A 21,976-nucleotide genomic window follows, 5' to 3' on the forward strand; every position below is an offset into this window, starting at 1 on the left:
GTTCAGGTCTCTCTCCCTCCTTCCCCCTTCCCCAAGGCCTGTCTCTGGACCCTGAGCATGAACTGTAGGTAGTCACCCTGTTCTTTTACCTGAACGCACGTAACTCCAACATTCGTCACACAATTTAGAACATTCCCACATTCAAGGACCACTCAGACTGAGTCAGAAAAGATGATTTGCTTCAACTAACTTGTTTCCAGTAATCAGCAGACAAGAGCTGCCTCATACACAGGAGAAGTCTCTGGGGAACGTGGTCTACCACAGCACTTCTCAGGATTGAATGTGCGTGCAGATCACTGGGGAACCTTGTTAAAAGGCAGGTTCTGACTGTAGATGTCACCAAAGGCTAAGATTCTGTGCTTTAACAAAGCTTCTAGGTAATAATGAAGTTGCTGTCCTTCTGACTACATTTTGAGTAGTAAGGGTCTACAACATTGATTCTCAAACTTAGCTGCACATTGGAATCACCTGAGAAATTAAAAAAAAAAAACAAAACACTGATGTCTGGGTGCCACCCCAGAACTGATGTAATGGTATGGGGTGGAGCCCAGGCATTATGATGTTTAAGTCTTCCCAGTGATACTACTGTGCAACAAAGTTTGACAGCCACTGATCTACAATATGAAAAACTTAAAAAGAGAGTAAAATTAGTTAGGCTAATAGGCTTAAGCCAGGAGATCTTAAATTCCTCGAGTATCTAATTTGTTTTTGAATCTCTTGGCATATAACATAGTATGTGGTATATAACAGGTCTCATAAAAGTTGCCTGAATTGCATTGCATAGTATCCTGCCCCCACCTCTGAAGTCTGGACTTACCAATTGACTCAAAACCTCTAAAATAGGTCCAAATCCTACTGCTTACATAAACAGCCTGTAGGCCAGTTAAGTTCTATGATACCAGGCCCAAGTTCTTTTTTTTTTTTTTTTTTTTTTTTTGCACCTGCTAGACAACCAAAAACTATACCCACTGAAGTGGTTGTAACTGCCCTTCAGGGTAATTTCACTCTTCAGGAAGAAAAAGGTGCCTCTTTCCCAAATCTCGAAGGTACTCTCAGAAACTGTTTTGTACAACTCTCAACCTATGCTACCAGCCTCACAGGCCCTTATGTAACTCAGGCCCTCACTAGGAGAACAGGCGACTGGGGCTCAAGTGTTCCCACCACCCTTGCCAAATTTTTCTTCAAACTACTCTGTAGTCTAAGGTGCTTCCACCGAACTTTTCTTTCTTCTCTCTTGCACTTGAAGTCAGCCTTGCCTCACAGCCCTGTGGCTCTCCCTGCCTCTCCCTGCTGCCTTCCATCTCCTCCTACAGGTGTTACCCTAATAAATTTCTTGTATGTTCAGTTGTATCTTGGTGTCTCCTTTTGAAGGTCAAATTAACTCACCTTGCCAAAGAAATGCAATTAGATGACTCTAATTGGCTGTAGAGTAAATCATGTTTACATAATAGAAACGCCACTCACGGTTTTTCAACTTTGGATCAGTAATTATGGTTACACAACAAACAAAAGTCTTATCAACCTTGATAGTATTTGAGTTGGAAAAGACAAAGAAGTTAAGGGAAAGGTAGAGAACAAAAACAAAACAAAGCTTTATTTTACATAAAGGAAGTCAAAAAGACATAGTTAAAATTTGATGGAATAAGAAATAAAGTTTTCAGTATGCTATCATAAATTATAAAACTAATTAAGTAACTAAAAATTGAGCCATAACTGTCAAAACTTAGGAGGAACTGGAATAAAAGGGGTTCTTTAAATTCAATAATTAAATCCTCACTTAACATAGCAGGGAACTAACAGATAAAGTTTATATTAGATCAAGAAACAGCATTACAAGCAGCCCACAGGCACCCACTGCAGGTGGGAACAGCTTTCCAAAAACTGACCTTCCTTCCTCTTTCCCTCCCTACCAAACAGCTGGTTTATATTTAATGTCCAGTCTTTTCTCACCTAACTTTCTGCTCTAACACTCCCTCCACTCCTCTCCCCCACTTCTCTCCCAGGACCACAGTCTCTCGTTCCTCAGCAATTCTCTTCTTAGCCAAGGTTCTCAGGGTCGTTGAGATGTGGTTTCCTTTCCACCTTAGCTTCCTCTTTTCCTGTGATCAAGCCATACACACCTTATCCCACCCGAAACAAAACGCTCACCCTTTCTGGCAGTGTCTCATTTACTCAGATAAATTTCTTCACAAAGCACTTTGCTGTACTTCATTTTAAGTGAATTTAAAAACAGATGCAATTACTAGAAATATGCACAGAAATGCCATGTATATATTCCCATATCTGCTCTGAACCTAGGGGTCCTCTATAAGTGATAAACTAGAATTCTCAGTATCTCCTTTCCTAAGGGCACCTAGGCAGAGTAAGCAACGAAATAATGAAGGCAAAATGTGTAAGTTTAGGGAAAGCCACACCACATGGAAGCGCACAGGGGCCTGCCTCATGGGTACACTCTGAAGGACAAGCATGGACTGATGTCTCTTGGATTGAACACTGAAGACACTGAACACACTGGCCTTTCCTATCCTTCAGGAAAAGCCATTCCTGTCTAAGCTTCTTCCATTCTACCGTCAAGGGTAAAAGAAGGGGAGGGTAAAGAAAGAACGAGATGAACAGCCGAGAGTTCAGAAGTGAGCCTATAGGTTGGTTTCCTCTATACATGTCCCCAGCTTACCACCAGACGGGAGCGAAGCCCTAAAAAGGAGGGGATGCTAGTTCAGCCACATACACAGACTCCAGTGACACGTGCATCACCACAGCTAACTCACAGCTACACTGTATATAATCTGTACCAGGTGCTGGGCTAACTGCATTACATATGTTAAGCTTATAAAATCCTGATAGATAAGCATTTTGCCATTTCCCTTTGCATATGAGTACACTGGAATTTAGAGACATTAAGTAAGCCCAAGGTCACACAGTTAATAAGAGGTAGGGAAAGGATTCAAACCCTGGATGTCTGGCTCTAGAATCTAGCATTTAACCACTAGATAATATTTTCTAAATAGTCTTAAAATTTGGAATGAAGGATGTGGGAAGATGGGGCCAATCTTTAAAGAGATTGTAGGAGAATGCTACACAGGACCCCATGAAGTTCAGACATTCTACAATCATAGGTCACCCAACACTTTCACAGAGACTCCCAAAACTCCCTGGAAGGGTGTATGAAAAGGAATAAACGCTACTCCGAAACCCCTGGAGAGAACGGCTTATGAAATCAAGCAGCTCGATCTAAGGGAACGGCGTAAGAGGGGGATGTGAGAAACCAGAGACTGGAATAAAGTCCCCAGTAAGGAAGCAAAGTTACTTTGGGAGGTTGAATAACTAGCAAGCGGTTAGAAGCCAGAACACCCAGTCCTTCGTCCTTGGTGTGTCCCACACACACACCAACCAGAATCAGCACCTTCACCCAGGGTGGAGAGCAACACAAGGCAGCAAGGGAGGAGGTCCCTGCAACTCACGTGACAACCAGAAGTAGGCTGGGATCACCTGTCCCTTAATATCCCCAGGGTTGGCCTTGAGGCTCCAAGCCATGCACTTTGGAAGGTGGCTCTAAGCCCCCAATTCCACCGAATATTAATTTAGTTCACAGGTAGCTTCACGTCTGTTCACACACTTTCCCTTTTCCATACTGCCTTAACTCCAGTAACCTCATGCTTCAGTCTCACCAAAACAAACAACAAACATAAAACCCAAACCAACACCAAAAATGAAAACCACGCAGGTCATTTGTATATAAAACCCTTTATTGACAAGGTTTCAGCAAAGAAGAATCTGTAACTTTAGAAGTTGAATATCATATAGTCACCATTTTTTTTTAAAGAATGAGAGAGGGAGAAAGCATTGAAGGAGGGAGAGAGAAGATGGGGAGAAAGAAGCAAGGAAAGAAAGAAATGAGAGACGGACTGAGAGAAAAAGAGAAAGAAACAAAGAAGGAAAGCAGGAAAAACCCTCGACCATTTCTTGCTCTTCCTGCCTCCTGCCATGATTCTGGGCCTCACCTCCTTCCCTATCTCTACTCTTCTCCTTCTGAACTAAGACCCAGTTCCACCATTTTCCTTAAACAGAGCAACTCAGTCCTCTCTTATCCTCATATACAGCTACAGACCCATTGACCCATAACCAAATTCATCAAGTTGCTTGGTTCAACCAAAGGGCCGTTCATTTTAACAAGACACACTCTCCTTCGAAGGCAATTGTTGTTATAAATAAAGAGCATCCCCTCCCAATTTCATAGGAATTATTACATCTTAAAGTAAATTCAATCGCTAAATCTGTCACAATTTGTAAAGAGTATAACAAGCATGATGTTTTCTTTCCAAATTACACAGCATACAATTCCCCTGTATAATGATACAGGGGTTTCAACACTTCTCGAAGTTTGACTGCTCATATGTGTTTGAGATTTTTGTCTCACACTTTAACTTAATCCTTTATCAACTCATATCAATGAACACATTAGTAGGGGACCAAGAATAGTCCCCCCACCCCAGAAGGACAATCTGGGTTCCCAAGGAAGGCAACAGAGGGCTCAAAAAAACTTTTTTTCACATTAAATTTTACCTATGGTTATCCCTAGTCAAGTCAACTAAAATCATCATTCATATTTACTTTGATGTTCCGCATAAAGAAGTGACCTATGCAACCAGAATACTAAAAATCACAACACAGCATCTTTATCCCTATATTCGTATTTGCAAGAAGAGGATGAATGTGGTATGGGTGATGAGTAGGGACTGGGGAGGGAAGAGGAGGGAACAACGAACGTTAATGTTCCTTCTAAGGCAGGCCTGGTCCAACTGAGCGTAACTGGAGGCATCGCTGACTTGGGGAGGTGGTCTCACTATTTCCAGCAGATGGCAGTGCTGCATGACACATACTTATTTAAAAACAAACTTTTCCTGAATCTCTGGACCTTTTAAGAAGGAATAACTTACAGATGATTCCTTTTTAGAGTTAAGAAGTAATTATTAAAGTATAACCCCATGCCCTAAAATCCCTGTTTTTAACTTAGAGGAGCCATGTGCAACCCCAAATCCCAGCATCTCCATCTCTGAAGGTCCAGACACCCTTGCAGATCCCCTCCCCTGAACATGCATTAGCGGCAGCTTGTGTTGGCTTCTGCACTGGCCTTAGGTAGCTGCTGGTACCTCGGGTAGCCACATAAAGCAGCTGCCTCACATCTCTTTCCTTACTCCCCAGCTTCTTCCCTGAAAAGAGCAGAGGCTGATTCCAACGCATACAGTCCCATACCTGAGTTCCTCGGAACCACCTCAGATTTCTCCAGCCCATCATGAGTTCTTCCTTTCCTAACTCCCAGAGTATGCAGTGCCCTTAGCCTCAGGTCAGCACTTAATAACCTGCTGGTATTGTCCTCACCTGTGTTGTTTCAATTTACCAATTAGGCAGCACACTTGAGGTCATGGAAAGGGTGGTATAAAAAAGTTTCATAATAAAATGTTCTGTTTTAAACGTCAGTCTTTTTATCATTACTTAACATCTTCCCACTCCTCCCACCAAATACTTCTCTGTGCTATGGGACAAAATCCCAGTCATCTCTTACTGGTAGCTGCTCTGGCAACAGGTATACAAATCTATTGTTTGATGGAGTTTAAAAAAAAAAAAAAAGACTCAAACTTTGAAGTATGAGAAACTCAGATATCTACCTTGAATTTGTACCACTTCGTTTCAATAAATTTCAGAATTAGAATAATTCACACTATTTCATTTCAATAATTCATTTCAGAATTAGACCTATTAGAACCAGGAAGGTGAGGGCCAAATGGATGTTACCATCTTCATCATCACTGGGCAACGGTGCAGGCACTTCAGAAAGAACTCAGCTCCCAACTAGGAAAGCATGACTTTGGTAATGCGGAAGGCAGGGCTAAGTGTGCTCCCCAATCTTCTCCCCATCCCCCCACACATAGGCTCCCAAAGAGGAGCCTGGATCAAAAGACAGCAAATTAAACCATTTAGCCTGGAAGTAGTGGTCTTGATAGAATCAGAGTCCTGGGAAAACTCTTGGAAATTTCCATCTATACTAGTTGGAATTCTGAAGCATAATCCAAAGGATTTTATCTGCCCAAGGGAGGGCCTCTTGAACTTACACGAGCAGATGATCTGAGTAGGCACAAAGGGGAGGCGCAGGCTCCAGCATGAGACAGCTCCTGACTTTTGCAGGAATTCACTAGAGGCCCTGGAGTGCACTGGCTACCTGTGGGACCTGATGCCTCAGTTTCTACATCTATTAAATGGTGATAATATAAATTATTATGGGTATTAAATAAGATAATGCATAGGAAGTGCTTAAAACAGTAGCTAACACATTGGAAGTACTCAGTAAATGGTTTGGGTTTTTGTAAATTATTTGACTGCTTACCACATCTTTATATGCCAGCTACATCTTAGCGTGATCCAGACAGGCCCACTCATAATTTATCCAAATTCCTTGTGCAGGGGAAAAATGTTTTTCCAAACATGACTAGAAACTCGTTTTTATTATGCTTTTGAAATAAGAAAATATTATCATAAATATTTGATCTATTAGTGAAATCACAATCTGAAAAAAAGGCCAAATGGTAGGTACAGTGTATTTAGATATTTCTTTTGTTTTTCTACTCAGACAGTTTCAAAGTAGAGCTTGCAGTGTTACAAAGAAATACTTAAGGTGTAGAATCATCCACCACAATTTTGTTCTTGATCCCACAAAATACATCATGCCCATGAATCTCTCCTTTTTGAAATAAACAGTATAGGCACATGAAACATAACAGTAAAATTTTGTGTCAACAACAATGGTAATCTCTAAGATCTACATTTTCCTTACTGGTTTTCTGAAAATGCTGCTCCAAAAAGAAAAGTAAAATACAAATTTATGCATGTATAAAGTCAGAATATCCCAAATATTTTATACAAATTTTTAAAAGCTCTGATCTCCATGCTCATTTTTCATGAATACTTTATAATACTTTAGAGAAATTATATCGCAGAAACAGATAAACAAAATTTTGCTGTGATCATCACTAGGAAAAATATGTAGAAGAATATTTATAACCATTTATATTTCGAAAAAAATCTTTAGGTTTGAAGATTCAAGAAATGACATTTAGTGTAAAGCTCTGTTCCAAACACATATGACTTCACTTTAACTTGACCCTTTAATTTTCCAAATACTGGTTTTGACTTGCAAACGACAAAATACGTGGTTTCACAACTAAATCCAAAAAGTATAAAGATAACAAGTAACGTTCAAATCTCTCTTTGGAAAACACCTATGAAATTTTAGTCTTCTCCCATCGAATCAAGTCAGTCTTTCATTCTAAAAGCAATGTATTAATATGTAATTTTTAAAAATAATCCAGTTATAGGCAAAGACTCTTGCTGAACATGCTTAGAGAACCCAGGATCTTCCCCTTAGCTGTGTTTTTTTCTTTTGGTTCCCCTGGCAGAGCATTTGTGAGGCCTCTTGGGAGACAATGATGCCTCAGTTAAATTGTCTTCTGGATCAAAATAGTTCCTTGAGGTTCAGGTCTTAAATTTTTGAATAATTAAAAATCCCCTTTCAATTGTATAACTTGCCCCTATTTACAAGTGCAACCTGATTTAGGATTCAGGATTATAATTCAGAGGATTTTATGTGGATGAGACAGGCTAGGGGAATGTAGCCTTTCTCTTCCCTCCCCACGCCCTCCCTCTTCAGTCTGAAGGCTTTACCCCAAACCATAGGAAAGCAGAGTACTTGGGAACGAGTAAGCTATTCTAATCCAATGGGTGAAGGTATGTGAAAGAGTTCCATAAACTGTAAAACGTCACACCACTAGCCTGCATAACTTTGTCCTCCCTCTCCCCTGGGCAAAGCTATCATTTGTGATGCTGGAGTCAACCCCTGAGGCCTTCCCATCCAGCTGAAAAGGTCCTCCAGGTTTCTAACGATTATCCATAAAGAGATGAAGAGCAGTGGACACTGGAACAAAAACCAACACAGGGAGAAAGGAATCTCACCTTTAGAAGATCTCTAGAATAATATTTTTCAGGCAAAACTCCCAAGTCCCATTTCGGGTAATGATGAACCTAAGTGTCTGATCTGAAAAGAAAACTCTCACCAGAGACCTGCTGATTCAAGCATTCAATTCCTGTCCAGTTGGAATGCTGCCAACATTTTTCTGTTCCTAACAGAAATGGTCTACAGTTCAAATAAATGCCTTATTCCTAAGGGGGAAAAAAGGGGGCAGTGTTGATGTTAACATTTCAGGTAAAATTTAGAAATCGCTCTAGTGTCTTGCGTGTTCTGCTAAACTTTGAGTTAAGTGTTCTACGTCATAGTAACTAACAGAGGTGAGCACCTGGTCAGAGGTACGTGCCTCACTCTTGGGAGAAGAGCCTTCAGTGGTGGGGAAACGTGAGGATGTCAAACCTTCTTTACGGTAGAGTTTCTCACTAGGATTTTAGACAGGGTTTTGAAGAATACTTTAGATCCTTCAAAAGGCAATGATTAATACAGAACCCCTGCTCCAAACAGCATAGAGTAAGAAACGTTAAGTGTCAACGTCTGTTTACCTTCTAACTGAGGACCTTGGATGGACGGGCGGAGAGTTTGAAACAAAGCTGTTCCCAGTGTCATCTGCTTTGGTTGTGCCTTGAAATTATCCCAATTTATAGCTAATTATATCCGCTAGGTCCTAACATTCTCCACAAAGTGTTGCTCCTTGCTCAAAAGACGTGAGTTTACTTGTGAGTACGAATCCCACGGGAGGAAACGCTGAGCCCGTCCAGCTTGCTTTGTTACTTGCTACTTTCCTCTATAAATGTATTAGTAGAACGATTTCATTTCCTTGGAAGGTAATGATTCTGCCAAAATAAAACGCTTTAGAAACACAGATAACCCAGTGGTCCCACCTATCTCAGGCCTGAAGATTCCCCGGCTCAAGGCCGTTGGTCATGTGGAGCTGTAGCCAGGCACTGCTATCGCCACAGATTCCCCGTCCTTCTGATCTAGTTCTCGTGCTACAGAATAAGCCACCGAGCCATTGGTCCACAGCTGCAGCTTGGGATCAGATTCTTTGGCAAGGAAACGCAGCTGGTTTTTTTTCATCTTCTTTACAAGTCTAGCAAAGCCCAGCAACACAGAGCTAAATATCATTGAAAATCCACAGAGAAGAAACGCTGCAGTGTAGCTGCCAGTCGTATCTACAAGCCAGCCTGTAACGAGCAACAGCAAAACGGCATTGGTGAGTTGAAAATTCAATTATTTACCCACTCTCAAATCTAATAATTTGCAAGGATAATAATGATAGATTGCTAGCACCACCACTATAATTTTGACATAAAAAGTAGATCTCCTAAAAATATTGTGCAGCAACTGAACAATGCATTCTATTTTGCGAGGGAAACTTCTAAAATAGATTGTTGCTGTTATGGAAAGTGCTTGGAAGAGTGTCATATTCCTAGTACTTACACAATAAATGTAGTTATTATTATTAATCCTATGAAATATGGTAGAAGAACATAATTCGAATTACTTATGTTGGGATTATTTATTTATCTAGAGAGAATATAATTGCACAGAATGCTGCAAGTATTCCCAGCCCCCATATAACATCTGTCTTGAGTAACATCACATTCTCTGGTGAAAGCAGAATCCAAATTTTCTATTAGATCCAGTCATTGTACCCCATCCAGTTTGAAAATTAGGTCTTTGGGCCATCTTAGCACTTTCAAATGCAAACTTCAGAAGTCATAGTTCTGTAATCACAGCTTTTTTTTTCTTTATGTCTCATTGCAACAAGTTAACCACAATATCTATTCCAGCTCTAAATTTTGAGGAGAACCAGGACATGTGATACGCAAAATAAAGGCCACAATGATCAGAGAATCAGTGGGATAAGATTAGACCCTGGCAGGAAATTATTTTGTGATTAAAAAGGTTTGTTTTTTTTTAATTCCTCCAAACTTTACTTACATGCCAAGAAAATCCACCACAGAAATATATGATTTCTCCTCTCACCCACTTCAAATCCATTAGTCAAAAACAGCATGCAAAAATCGTTAGAAGCCCCACAAAGTTTCCTGCAACCCAAACTACTCTCAAATATTTTAGTTACCATATGATTGACTTGTGAATTTCTATAGCAGCAAACAGAAGAGACTGAGTTGAGAGTTGTCATCTTAAAGGTAATTAAATAAGAGAAGTACTGCAATAGGAACTCACACACGAATCCTCTAAAACCTGGCAATGAGCATAATGTCTGATTTGCCAAATGAAGACCATGGTTTGAAAAAAAGATCCAGGAATTGCAATTTATGTCCTATGCCTTTTTTAACAGAATTACACTGTTCCTAAAGGTTGGTAAATACGTAAATTGGCTATGGAGGGAGGATGTGGGAGCATTTGCAGGGCATTTGCCAAAAATGAAGCACTAAACTTAGTCCTATATCATGGAGTTTAAACTGCTAGGGAAATTTTCATCTGCAGCCATCAAGCGGCCACAGTTTCCCCTAATGTGCTGCTTTAACATCGTTGGGGTTTAGAAATAACCCTGAACTGTCTATTCACAAAGCAGCTAAAGCAGAAATCCTGCCTTCTTCAAAAAATTCCCTTCCTTGAAAAACTGTGCTCTACATTGGAATTTGACACAACATTGTAAAACGATTATAACTCAATAAAAAAAAATGTTTAAAAAAAATTCCCTTCCTTCCTCCTTTCTAGGCAAATGCTTGGCTCATTTCTCTTTTACCTGCCTTCAGAGACCTTCTTCACTCTCGGTTTTAATTTAGGCAGGGAATAATCTGCACCAATTAGTCTCATCTTCAGGGTACCATCTCATCACAAGGAAACTGGCTGAGGATGTAGACTCCTGGAACTTACCCCCAAAGGTTCAGTTCCCAGCGGGAGGGTCAGGGAATGTGCATCCTAACAAGGGCCCAGGGGATTCTGATGCAGGTAGTCCCAAGACCTCTTTCTGAGGAACGCTGGCCTAGACCACACATTCCAGGACGGAGGAACAGGTTCTGACCTGTTTGCTGCTATACAGACAGTGCCATGCACAGTGCTGGTGTACACAAGCAATAAACGTTTGTTGAATTACTTGCTTAATCCTGTTTTGAATTTCTATGGCATTTTACAGTTTACAAAACAGTCTATATGCTCTGTCTTATGATTCCCAAGTCTGTATATCCAAATCTGGCCTCCCTCTAAGGCTCAGATTTCATCCTTAAACAGCACCATTGAGCATTTTATTGGGTATTTCAGATATCTGAATATGTCTAAGCAAATTTATTATTTTTCTGGCAAAGCTACTTACTACAAGTTCCTTATTTCTTTCTGCCAAACTATTCTTTCCTAAGTTATCATGACTTCTTTCCTTCCCTCATCCCCACATGCTAAAATCAGTTGATTTTTTTTTCCCCCAAATTTCTTCCTCGCCCCCAGAGCTCGTTCCCATTTCTGCCGCAGCAGCCCTAGGTCAGGCCTTTATCAGTTGGATCTTGAGCTATTAGAGTGAAATCCTGGCTGCTTTCCCCCTAAATTGCTAGATCACATTTTCTAAAATATACTCTTTGCCATATTATCCCTTTGCACAAAAACTGTACTACTACCCATAGTCTCTGAAGAATACAGGGCCCCGGCATCTCTGGCTGGCACTCGAGACACTCCACCATGACACCCACACATCACCATTTCAGCCTCAGCGCCAGCCTCACCGCCTCCTGCCCCCTACTGGAATCCTGTATTCCCGCCAGACCTTCCTCCGAATGTGCCCAACTTACTTATTTATGAGTCTGAACAGCCGCTCCATTCCATTGGTCCCATCATTAGTGTGGAATGGAATCAAGACTCTAATTTGGGACCTTTTCTTTCCAAGTAGGCTAAGGTTCCCCCCACTTAGTTGGAAGAAGATTGTAAAACAAGGATACAGGCGAGACTACGATGTCTCTGGCGGCTCTTGCATCCCTTTTTCTTTCTCTCTTCCCAACTTACTTCCAATCCTCATGGTCTGGGTGTGAGTTCACTGTTTCTACCTCAGTATGACAAAGAGAAGAGGAGACTGAGGTTCTCTCTGGAAACTTACCTGCGATGGGTGGGCTCACCAAGTACGGCACCGCGTGAAGGAAGTACACCACACCGAGCGCCGATGACAGAGAGGTGGTCCCCACTATTTCTGCAGTCACTACTGGTATCAAAGTCACGTAGGCACCATCAAAGTAGCCAAAGGTACACGAGAAAGGCACGAGCAGGGGGAATCTCTGAAGCATTGGGAGGCAGAGATAGCAGAGCCCGTCTAGTCCCACGGCAAAGAGGTAGCAAACGTACTGGTAATCCTTCAGACACCTGTGGATTTGAAGACCAAGAATGAGTGGAGGATGCACAGGTTCCATCAAAAAGCTTCAGAAGCAAGGCCATGCAGCAGTAAGCACTGCAGTCATTTACAGGGATGGCTTCCCTGTTGTGTGTTACACACACTGTCTTCCTAGCTTTATCTGGAATATACAAGTGCAAGAATTCATGTTCCCAAGAAGCATGGTATGGCAGGAAATCATACATGCTCTAAGGTTAGAAAGATGGAAGTTTGAATCCAGTTCTGCCACCTACTAACTGCCTAACTCTAACCTTAATTCCTTTAGCTGTAAAATGGAAAAGTCACCTGGTTCACAGGGTTACTCTATGGATAGTTGTGACATAACTTGAAGAGTATCTGGAGACTAATATTTCCTAGAAGTCTACCATATTAGGTGCTTTCAGATATGTTATCCATTGGTATCTGGCACATCATCTATGCTCAGTAACCCAAGTAGGTTATACAAAGCAAAGCCATGATATAAAGACATGAAAATGATTTACCAGAGATTATGAAGGTCTTGCCCTAGGACTAAGTCTTATTTCAAGACCTCCCCAGTGGTAATTCCAAGAACATTTTTTCCCTTGTAGATCCAAATCTGTCTATGATACCAATCATTTTAAAGATTCTGTATGATATCAGCAGCAGTAGTTTATGCTTTACAAATGTTTTTCCACCCACAATCTCATCTGAGCCTCACAAAATGCTATAAGGTTAACAAGGCAAATATTGAACTGGCGCATTTTACAGATGAAGACCCTTGAGGATCTGACGGTTAGGTGATCTTCTCTAGGTCACAGGGACAATAAGGGGCAGAGCCAGCACAAGAACTTAGGTCTTGTATATCTCAGACTAGAGATTCCTCTCTCAGACCTACGCCAGGCTGCTTCTTGTTGAGTTATTTGATTGTAAAGATACATACCCTTTGCTCTCCCCTGCTTCCTTAACCATTAAAAATGTGGATTTAATCCTAAAACTATATTCCTAACACCGGAGAATGGCAGTTGGAGCCTGCTTAGTTCCCAAAGACATAACGAGTGAGAAGCCACGTGACACCAGCTCTCCCGGGTCACAGCTCAAGTGTGAGGACTCCATCACTTAGGAGATATGCGTAGCCTGCTCTCTTCAATCCAAACAGATGAGCATTAGCTGAATAAACTACTTAATAGATTTCCTACAACTTTGGTTTCTAACCCTACGACGATAATGAAAGTATCTGCTATTTGCACCGTCAAACATAAACACGAGGCTACAGATACCGTGTTATTATTCACCTGATCCTCCTGCCTGGACGGGATTCTGTTCCTCTCTATTGCCAGCCAGTCTCTGGGGTGGTTTAAAAGAAACTAAAACCATAGTACCCAGCCAGAAGTCCTTACCAGTGGACTGACTTGACTTAGGATGGAATTAAATTTGTCACTAGAACTCACAGTCAGTTACCCTAGGCTTCTGAAATTTAGACATACCCACCATCCTGAACCATCTAGAACAGGTGTCAGCAAACTATGGCCAAATCTGGCCCGCCACCTGTTTTTTGGAACTGTGAAATAAGAACGGTTTTCCCCATTTTTGAACGGCTGGGAAAAAAATCAAAAGAATAAAATTTTGTGACATGTAAAAATTATGAGAAAACAAAATCTCAGTGTTGTTAAATAAAGTCTTACTGAAGCATGGCCACTCTCTTTGGTTTCCATATTGTCTGTAGCTGCTTTTGTGCTACAACAGAGCTGGGCAGTTGTAATCATGTGACCCACAAGCCAAAAATGTTTACTGTCTGTCCCTTTACAAAAAATGTTCTTCTGAAAATAATAAAAGGGAGTAGCCTTCAGATATTGAAAATCTGGTAACATTATTCAGATCTAGGTATTCTAGAGGGTCAGGTGATGAGGGGGAACTCAAAGCTTAAAGCCTCTGCTGGGAAACCAATGGTGATCTCAAGGATTTTACCTTCTGTCGGTTAGCCATCCGAAGGTGATATTGCCAACAATGTCAATCACCCCAAGAATGGACATAAGAAAAGCAGCTTGCTGGTGACTCACTCCAACACTCAAAGCATAAGGCACCAAGTGCACAAAGAGAGGGCTGCAGCCGTAAGCCATAAACAGAACAGAGATGCCTAACACAACAAAGTCTGACATCAGTAAAAAACTGTATTCCTGCTGCAACGAGCCACAGAGGCAGGTCTGCACCCATTCTTTAGTCAAAGTCGAGTAGGAAGACCCCCGCTTAAAGTCTTGTGTCTGAGTTCTACAGACATGCTTCTGCTCTGGAGTCGTACGGTCCTCTTTAAGAGTAATTGGCCGCATCAAGGCACCGCAGACACAGAGATTCAAAACGAAGCCTCCAAGGATGAGTAATGCTCCCCTCCAGGAAAACTGTTCAATAAGGAGCTGGACCACAGGAGCCAGGATGAAGATGCCAATGCCGCTTCCTGACATGGAGATTCCATAAGCCAGGGCCTTCCGTCTGCTGAAATACTTGCCAACCATGGCAATGGCTGGAGAGTAACAGAGTGCAAATCCAAGACCTGGGGATAAAGAGAGTTCTGGTAACATCTCTGAGCGCCGGTGCTACACCATGAACAGCCAGCGAAAGAACATTTCTCAGAATAATACTCTTTGGATTAAAGAGCATCTGACTTTCAAATAAACGCTTTTAAAACTGTTTACTACACCAAGCTGAAAATAAGTCTCCCCACACAAGCTATCCACAATTTGGAAAGTATAACCTACGTACAATTTTCTTCTTGGGAAGAAAAGCCTTAAGGGATTATGACTAAAGTGAAATGAAGAATTTAAAAACTATTAGACAAACTAAATTTAAATTAAGTTAGAATTAAATAGACAATCAGGATAACACTGAGTTAATTAAGAAACTTATTCTCTCCACCGACACCTTTTTTAAAATAAATTAAAATTAATTTTAATCAATTATCTCCAGGTAATTTAATAATACTCAAATTATCCAGAGAATTACTTCAACTTTTCACTGCCTATGAAGACACAACTCTGATCATCTGGACCACTCTGGAATTTGGGTTTCAACAGCATATGTGACCCCATGAAAGTTCCAGAGTAATTTCACATTAGGAAATGTCATGCCAATTTCATACATGAACATAGCATGTACATGTAGCTATCTGAAAATATCCCTTAAAGTCAGCAGAAAGGCTCTTAAAGGTTTTCCACTTCTATTCCTTTTAAGTCAAGCAAGTCTGAAGGGCTTTAAACCTGGAATTTCAACGTCAAGGAAGGAAAAGGAGAACTACCATCAGTCCCTGCTCCCCCCCTGCAGTGCAGGGTGAACAAAGATCGCAGTTTGCCTGGGCTGAGGGGTCTCCCTGATGCGAGACTTTCAGCACCAAGACCAGGACAGTTCCTGGAAAACTGGGATGATGGGACACCCTAGCAGTCAGGCCCTTTGGGTGACAGGGGACAGATACCTTTTTCACCTGATAGAGGTAGAGTTACAACCTCACCATGAGATTATATCCTTTGTTGGCCTGATCAGGCCACCCCATCCCACGACAGAGAGCCCAGACAAGAGCCGGTGCCACTCACCCCGAGGGACGGGGCAAACTGCTACTCTAGTCCCACCAACCGAGCCCACCTTCACCCTGTGCAGTCCCCTTCAGTGTGATCTCTGGAGTGCACAAAGGCTGCTTCTCTTTCTATGGACTTCATTCTCTAAAGTCTACTTCCATAACATTGAAAGAGAATATTCCCAAGGGGCTTTCCTTTTCACATTGTAGCCCCCCCCACCCCATTTATTGGACAATGATATTCACTATAAAATTGGGGCAGTTCAGGTCAACCACAGATAGTATTTCAAAGTCTTGGCACAAAGATGTTGGGAGAATGATCATTGCTGAAAAATGCATGTTGCCCTGGCTAACATCTTGTTGCCTGAAGCAAAGAATCTCAGTCATACACTGCTGCCAAAGGGAAAGGCAGCAGTCACTTTTGTCATGTGGCTGAATTTAAGTGGTGACACATTTTCATGACAGTATATAGTCAGTTGCATTCCCAGCCCTTTTGTTTAACCGCTAGGTAGGCAGACATTTGGCTAAATGATGCATCTAACGAAATGAATGTTTTATGATTGCAGCTCTGTGGGAGGTGCTTGACCGCCCCGACTAGGGTGGGGTGAGACGAGTGGTACGAAGCGCCCTTACCTGTAAGAACTCCCAGAGTGAGGTAGAGATGCTTCAGACTGGTGGCAAATGAGCCCAGGATGAGACCAGTAGACGCAAGCAAGCCACCCAGCATGATTCCCACTTGACAGGATAAGTGGTTACTGACCACACTCCCAAGTGGAGCTTCAAAAACAATAATAAATAGGTTCAACAGAAAGGCCTTGGGGGCACTGTGGAAAGGCTGTGGTGCTGTGCAGAGAACGAGCCATCCTTTAAAGCACTGAGCCCGCCCCACCCGTCCCACAGATTTGGAAACCGAGAGAGAACAAGACTTGCCCACGGTCACTCACACGGAGAGTAAGCAGCCAAGCTGGCACTAGGACCATGCCTGCTGACATGCATTTCTGTTCTCATTGCACTCCTCCAGTCTACGACGGTCCCAGTCCCAGAGCTATAGAGTGCTTCTTAAACAGTGAATTAACTGCTTATTTGAACCACATGTCACTTGTACAGCAATGTGCCTTCTATGGTTCACATAGTGTTGATCATACACCATGAGCAATAATCATGACAGTTAAGTGGTGGAGAAGGGCACATTCTGCACCCTCTGCAGACGTGGTTCCGGAGTTGCATGCTCCTCTTTAAGAGTAACTGGTTGCATCAAGGCACTGCAGACACAGATATTCAAAATTTGGGCAACACTGTGTGGCCAACAGTGTGATACAGGAATAGGTCAGGGAGAGAGATCGTAGACAAATTCCACAATCTGGCACTGCTTTTGAGCTTTGGGAAACTCTGTGGTGAGAAATCAAAGGTCAGAAAATCTAGGAAATGCCATGGTGACATTTTGGTTGGCCTCACTCTATTTGTGGTTCAACAATGTGTCAGAATTTTGCCAACTTCCAGGCTTATAGAATATTAAAGCTGAAAGAGGCCAAAAGGAAACTGAAGTTCAGAGGAATACGACATACCCAAGATCACCAAGAAGTACAGAGCTCAGGGGACCTGGCACCGAGTGCAGGGTTATTTCACCCTGTTACTCTGGCTCTCTAGGTCTCCCAGAACGATGGCAGAGGTAATGGGTGGGGAAAGCACGTGATTTCTTTCCAAAGAACAATTGGTGCTGACACCAGTACTCCTAGTAACAAGAACAGAAGAGTCGTTCTCTGGGTTTCTGTGGAGCATAATTTTTATACTGATCAAATTAAAATTGGAACCTGACTCAAATGTACACGATATCATCAGCCTAATATCCCCTGTCTAGTCAGAACAGTGACTGGCTGTATCTACAACCTCTGGAGAACAGGAATGAGCAAATCTCCTGAAAATATATCCAATTCTCCAGGCCACTGCTGCTATGGTTACTGGAAAGTGACAAAATGGACACCAAATTCAATGAAAAGCGTTCACTTCTCTGTTTATCACAGGGCAGATACGGCCCCAAGGGGTGTCCTGGATGTGATCGTGCAGCTTCTTGTCCATATTCTGAACTCAACTGATGTTGCCAAATGAGCAAGTGAATATACGGCCATTAGGTACAAGGGGCCTGGAGGCTGTGGAAAGAATTTAGATACACTGCATCTAACATGGCCCTGCCTTAGCTCAGTGCCTTACATGGTCCTTGTGACCATACTGGTCACTGAAGGCCATTTATTCCTCTTTGGGGGATTATAAATATTGTTCAAGGGATAACAGTGAGAGAAATGAGTCACCTGTATTCTCTGCGAAAGATAAACATGGCTGTCTTGACGTGCTGGTGCAAAGGCTGTGACTAACCATCTGACCCTGAAAACCAAGGGATTGTCTTAACAGTTAAAAAAAAAAGGCCAGAAAATCTAAAGATATGATTTTTTTGATCCCTTAAAACCTTCCAGCATTATCAGTAGAGTTAATTTAACCATCTTATGAAACATGCTTTTAGTCCTAGAATTGCACTTAAATTCCTCCCAACCAAGGAAATACATTTCTGCACAATTCAACTGATTCCTGATTATATACATGTTTTTCCAAAAAATAAATACGAATCAGTTCCTAAAACGGAATAGATGAGATTATTTATGAGTTACTAAATAGTATAGTATTTCTCTTTTGCCACCAAGACATGGCCTGAACAGACAATAGTTGTCTAAAACACTCAGGATTCATCTAAATGAAAGGATTAAATGGGTTGAGCCTACAAATAGATCATTCCAGTTTTACCCAACCTCAGAAAATCTGTAAGACACTAATTTAATAACTTTGGTTGGAAATTTAGAAAAAGAAAAATCTCAAGGTTAGTTTTCCGTTACTATACAGATGGAATGAGAAAGTCTGTGAATTCTGAGAACACAGCACCTTTGAGGTTTCTGGAATGAAACTACAGCCATGGTGAATGTGCTTATCTCATGACTGCACCATCCTATCCTTCCCCAATACTTCTCTAAGAATGAAGATTAATGCATGAAAAATGAACTCCATGAGCCAAATTTTGAACCCTCTGGGAAGGGAAGAGAGTGAAAATAAGACTTGAGACATGATGCGCATACTGCTGGCACTCATGCAAGGAGATCACATAGAAATGGCTCAGAGTGCCTTCCGATGACTGTTTACATGACTGGAGAATGAGGGGGCACAGCATTAGGAAGAAAGCAAGCATATACTGACGGTTAACTGCTTCCAAAATCAGGACAAGTCCTATGATGCCCAGCACCCTACTCTACATGGAAGAACCAAATGGTATATGTCTATTTGTCTGTATTCGCTAACTGGTCCCTCTGATGTCAGCCAAGAACATTCATTCCAAAAGCACGTCCGGTTGCGTCTGGCAATAGACAGGATCCTACTTTTCTTTTCATATCATTTTAGACAATTTTTACCATAACCCTTCTACTCAGAAAAACTGGTAATCAAAGGTAGTGGAAGATCATTGGCATGTACAGTTCAAGGGTAGCCAGTAATTGTCTATCTTTGGTAAGTAATACTCACCACAGAGCATGGTCACACAGTCTACAATGGAATGGATCCATGCTGTCTGTGCATAATCCTGAGAGAAGTATGTCTGGAACTCCACAAAAAAAATTGAAATACATCTGAAAAATACAGTGAAGCATTTTATACAACAAAAATGAACAAACATGGATTTGAACCAGAGCTTCAAGTTTTGGTTCAATCAGCTGTTCCCATCTCCATAGGTTTCCACTGGTTTTCAGTGGTACGCTGCTGGACCACAGGAAGTGGGAAATCAGAAGCTAACCACTGGGACGTCCTAAGGGATAAGAAGAACAAGTGTTCATCCAATAGAGGGGCTGCTGAAGCCAAGTGGCTGTGAAGGTGGCTGCTCTAAGGAAGGTCTCATGGAAAAGACCACAGGTCAAAATCATGGATTCTTACTCAGCCTAATATTTCGGTAATATCTCTAACTTCTAAGAGGTTGTTATATAAGTTATGATTTGATAGTAAAAAGTTATACACCACCCAGCAATTTCACTTCTAGGTTTTAACGAAAGTTAATAAACAAATGATGATATAATAATACATACACATAAAAAGGCATATTCTGGAGAACTACTTACAATAGCTAAATATTGTAACCAACCTATTTGTCCATCAATAAAGGGCTGGTTAAGTAGTTTATAGCATATCAATAAGATGAAATATTATTAGGTATTAAAAATTATGATTTGATTTGTATGTATTGATTTCCAAATAAATTCACAATACAATGTTAAGTAAAATAATGGTTTATTTTCATAAAAACATAGTTCAGGTAAATAGAAAAAGCCTGAAAACATATAAACCAAAATGTATCCAGTCAATATATGTGCATAGTAGGGTTATAAAGTATTTCTTTTTTGTCTTTATTATGCATTTTGAATTATTTTATAGTGCATATGATTTCTTATACAATCAGAAATATATGTGTGTATGTATATACATATATATGGGGGGTTGTACACAGAGACAGAGATGGAGTCAGAGACAAATTTTTATATTGAAAAATAGCTAGGGGGAAGAGCATAGCTCCGTGGTAGAGCACATGCCTAGCATGCATGAGGTCCTGGGTTTAACCCCCAGTACCTGCGTTAAAAAGAAAAGAAAAGAAAAAGAGCTAATTACTTAGGAAACAAGACATAAGTGATCCAAAAGCAATAGTTTGTATCACTGTACAACTTGGAATGAACCTCATGCAGATTAGCTTGGTCTCCTAATTCAGGACAGGAAGCTTTCAGAGCTCCGTGACAGCAGGGAAAGAAATGAGGCCGTGCGGCTTGGGGATGGGATAGGAGGCGATCAGTCTCTTTGGGTAGGACTACGTTCCAACTCACTATGCTTCAGCAGCCCAGAGTAACCCGGCACGTTACTCTCCCTTCCCTCTCCAGTTGCTGCTGGATGTGAAGGTGGGTGATGGAGAAGTTAAAGAAGAGGGAAGAGAATCAGGTTCAATTAGGATGGCTGTGTTAGGCAGGTTGGCTTTATGGGCGTGCAATCCATACAGTCACAGAGAATCTGGCACTCAGAAGCATAAAACTTGGTTTCACTCAGCTGTCACTGTCCTAAAATTCCTACTAATTTTATCTTTGAATTTGCATTTTGTCAGTGACATCCAATGGGACAATGGAGTATGCATTTGAGCAGAGGAGATCCACACATCGTCTTGTCTGCAACTCTTTGCTTTTCCAGTTGCACCTGGTGTTAGAGATGCCCCAGGGCACAGGATTCCAGTAGGCTCATGCTGTGTGGGAGCTCAGCAAGACTCAGAGTGAGCACAAGGGAAGTGTGCTACACCTTCAGCTGAGTGAGCCTGGGCAGAGGGGCATGAGAGAGACCACGCTTTCTTGCTTCAAATGCAGAAGGAAGGCAATGATGTTCTAAGAAACACAAAGGGCCAAGGATTCCTAGCAGATCCTTTCTTACTTTGTTGCTTCTCTGCTTTAACCCCCCACTTAGGCTGAAAATGATGACATAGGAGGCAAGGAAAGACAGGACTACCCGTAATACAAAGATGAACAGTAAATGTGTCCTAGTGGTTTAACATTTCCATTTTTCTTTATTTAGAACAACACAAATAGCAAATTAAAAACACCATGAAAAACCGAGAGAGACCACTGAAGAAAGGAAAAGCTTCCTATTTTACTACTTTTAAAAGCCCTTCTTCTCTTGCCTTCTGAACAAGTGGTCCTGCATTTTCATCGTGCACTGGGCCCTGCAACTATGTCGCCAGCCCTGGTGAGAGGAAAGAGAAAAGGCACCATGTGGAGGGCGAATTTCTAAGTCCCAGAAGATGCTGAGACGGAGTCTGATGTGCAGAGTATAGGTAGGGATAACCCTTGTGCAAGGAAGAGGGTGGAAGCAGGATTAGGCAGAGACAGAGGTCCCAGTGATCAGGCCTGACAGTCCTCGGCCAGTCCCTAGTGAAATGGCCGGGCCCTTACCCACCTCCCTCCATCACTCACTGGATGTGGGTGCCCCTGGAATGGCAAGCTCTCAAGAGAGGCAGCTCTCCACAGCTGAGGGGGACCCTGAG

General features: G+C 41.7%; 1 protein-coding gene across 2 annotated transcripts in view; it reads right to left on the reverse strand.

Annotated features, from left to right (window-relative positions):
• The window catches only part of SLC16A12 (solute carrier family 16 member 12), a 92,798-nt gene that overhangs the window by 4,054 nt on the left and 66,768 nt on the right, over nt 1–21,976 (reverse strand). The window contains exons 3-7 of one of the 2 annotated variants that reach the window (XM_031461359.2): nt 19,438–19,541; nt 16,513–16,656; nt 14,286–14,865; nt 12,072–12,331; nt 6,482–9,201 (exon numbers count right to left, since the gene is read on the reverse strand). In XM_031461359.2, the coding sequence (XP_031317219.1) occupies nt 8,939–9,201; nt 12,072–12,331; nt 14,286–14,865; nt 16,513–16,656; nt 19,438–19,541 (1,351 nt within the window). In that variant the 3' untranslated portion in view covers nt 6,482–8,938. Of the gene's footprint in view, nt 1–6,481; nt 9,202–12,071; nt 12,332–14,285; nt 14,866–16,512; nt 16,657–19,437; nt 19,542–21,976 lie in introns of those variants that run through there. The other variant, XM_031461362.2, reaches the window with a different exon arrangement.

Source organism: Camelus dromedarius, chromosome 8 (genome assembly GCF_036321535.1).
Source record: "Camelus dromedarius isolate mCamDro1 chromosome 8, mCamDro1.pat, whole genome shotgun sequence".
In the NCBI taxonomy this organism is placed as follows: domain Eukaryota; kingdom Metazoa; phylum Chordata; class Mammalia; order Artiodactyla; family Camelidae; genus Camelus; species Camelus dromedarius.